General features: G+C 60.3%; 1 protein-coding gene across 1 annotated transcript; it reads right to left on the reverse strand.

Annotated features, from left to right (window-relative positions):
- Nucleotides 1-312: 312 nt before the first annotated feature.
- Nucleotides 313-930, reverse strand: EMIHUDRAFT_248459 (hypothetical protein; the record flags this gene model as incomplete). Its single annotated transcript, XM_005762702.1, has 1 exon — nt 313-930. The coding sequence occupies one exon, from the start codon at nt 928-930 to the stop codon at nt 313-315; it is 618 nt and encodes a 205-aa protein (XP_005762759.1).
- Between the last annotated feature and the right edge of the window lie 1,079 nt (nt 931-2,009).

The raw sequence follows: 2,009 nt of genomic DNA on the forward strand, positions 1-2,009 counted from the left end.
GGGATAGTTATTACTGAGGAGAACCCGCTGTGACGGGAGGTCAATAGCAAAAGACGAAGAGGTAGGCGGGGGAGGGGCCCCTGACGAGACACATACGTACCCACACAAGCAGCGGGCACAGCTACCCAGCTCACACCCACACAGAGAGAGAGAGAGAGAGAGAGAGAGAGAGAGAGAGAGAGAGAGAGAGAGGCGAGTGACAGCCCCTCAAGTTGACATCCCGCCTCCCTTCGTGTGTCACCTCAGCTTCAGCTCAGACCTGGCGCCTTGGGCTTGGCACAGCTCAGCGCGCCCTCGCGCATATGCACTCATCTACAACTCATCGGACGGCCCTAACCCGTCCACTAACTCCGAGTAGTCGTCGTCGTCGAGGGCGTAGTCGATCGTGTCCGGGCCCTCCACGTTGCGCGAGTGGCTCAGGTCGACAGGCGCCCCGTAGTCATACGCCGACCCGTAGTCATACGCGTCTCTCTGCTGGCTCATCAGCTCCAGGAAGCGGGCTAGCTCCAACTGAGAAACGGAGCCGCTGCCGTCCGCATCCATGCTCGCGAAGCCCTGCTCGATGGTTTCAGCTGACGCGTCGGGCCCGAACACCCCAGAATCCCGCATCTCGCGTTCGCTCACCCTCCCATTGCCGTCGGCGTCCATCAGAAAGAAGAACTGCGCAGCCTGCTCAGCTGACTCTGACGAGGCGCCACTAGGGCGCGCGGGCTTGGACTTTTTCTTCTCGGGGTGGAGGGCCTCGTACTTGGCCAGTGCATTGTGCTTCAACGCGAGCGCCCTGAGATCGCTCTTGCTTGCGGACTCGGAGAACGGGACGTCAACAGCTGTCAACACGGCCTTGAGCTGTCGTGTGGTCTTCATCCGGACCTCGCGGTCGGCATCGGGCGGGGCGGGCGCAGCAGCGGTCAGCAGCGCCGCTAGCAGCATGCAGGTGTAAGGTGGTGACGTGTGTTTGCGCGATGGATTTATCGCCTCAGTGGGCACATTTTTTGCTTGGGTGGGCCTGATCACGGGGTAGGTAGGGTAGGTCTCGGCCCTCCCGTCGGGGTTTTCCCTCTCTTCACGCTGGAATTTTCACAGCAGAAAAAGAAATTTTTCGGCAATCACGATGTCAAACGTCCCCAAATGGGTGATCTGACTTAGGTTTTTAGAAGATGCTTGTAGGGTCTGAGAGTGGCCTGCCATGTCACAGGAAGGACTGTGGTTGCAGGAGAGTACCACCACCCATCACTTTAGTTGGTATAGTAGCCCCACCTTCACCCGTCCGATGATTTCTTTTTTGTTTCCCATAAGTAGGGCAGGTAGGTAGGCAGGTAGGTAGGTAGGTAGGTAGGTAGGTAGAGGTAGGTAAGGTAGGTAGGAAGGGGCACCGCAGGGGCCGGTCAGGTTTTTGCAGAATTGCATGATGAGGCCCACCCAAGCAAAAAAAGTACACACCTGGAGCCGGCGCAACAGAGTTTGACCGTGTTCATTCCTTCCTTTGTTTGGAGCACGCTCACCCACAAGACTCATGTCCGACACACACTCGAGGGCGCTCTAGCTGCCGGGACGTGGGGCGAGGGGCGAGGGCGCCGGCGGCGCTGAAGGGCTGTACCACTTTGCATAAGGCGGTACATGCCCGCAGTTGAGAAACCAGCTCTCAGAGCAGTTGCAAGGGATGTCCGCGTTCCATCCGGTACGCAACACCGGCGCCGGCTCACCGCCGTAGAAGTGGCCTGGCGGGCCCGACCATTGCCCTTCGGCCGGCGGGCAGGCGTGAGGCAATGGAGAGCTGCGAACCATGCATTCGCGGTGCACGGCGACGATCTCCGAGCGTGGCGCGCCTGAGGATCCAGGGTGCGCCTCGATCGCACTGGTCGGCCGTCCGGGCCGAGGTGCATGGCCGACTCTGTGCTCAGGGGTGCACGTCTGGGGTGTGGGCTGACTTGCGGCGCACCCCGCTCGGCCTGCTTCGGGTACACCTTGTACGACTGAGGAAGTACTAGCGAGTCGTAGCCGCCCTTTGC

Source organism: Emiliania huxleyi, assembly GCF_000372725.1.
Source record: "Emiliania huxleyi CCMP1516 unplaced genomic scaffold EMIHUscaffold_668, whole genome shotgun sequence".
In the NCBI taxonomy this organism is placed as follows: domain Eukaryota; phylum Haptophyta; order Isochrysidales; family Noelaerhabdaceae; genus Emiliania; species Emiliania huxleyi.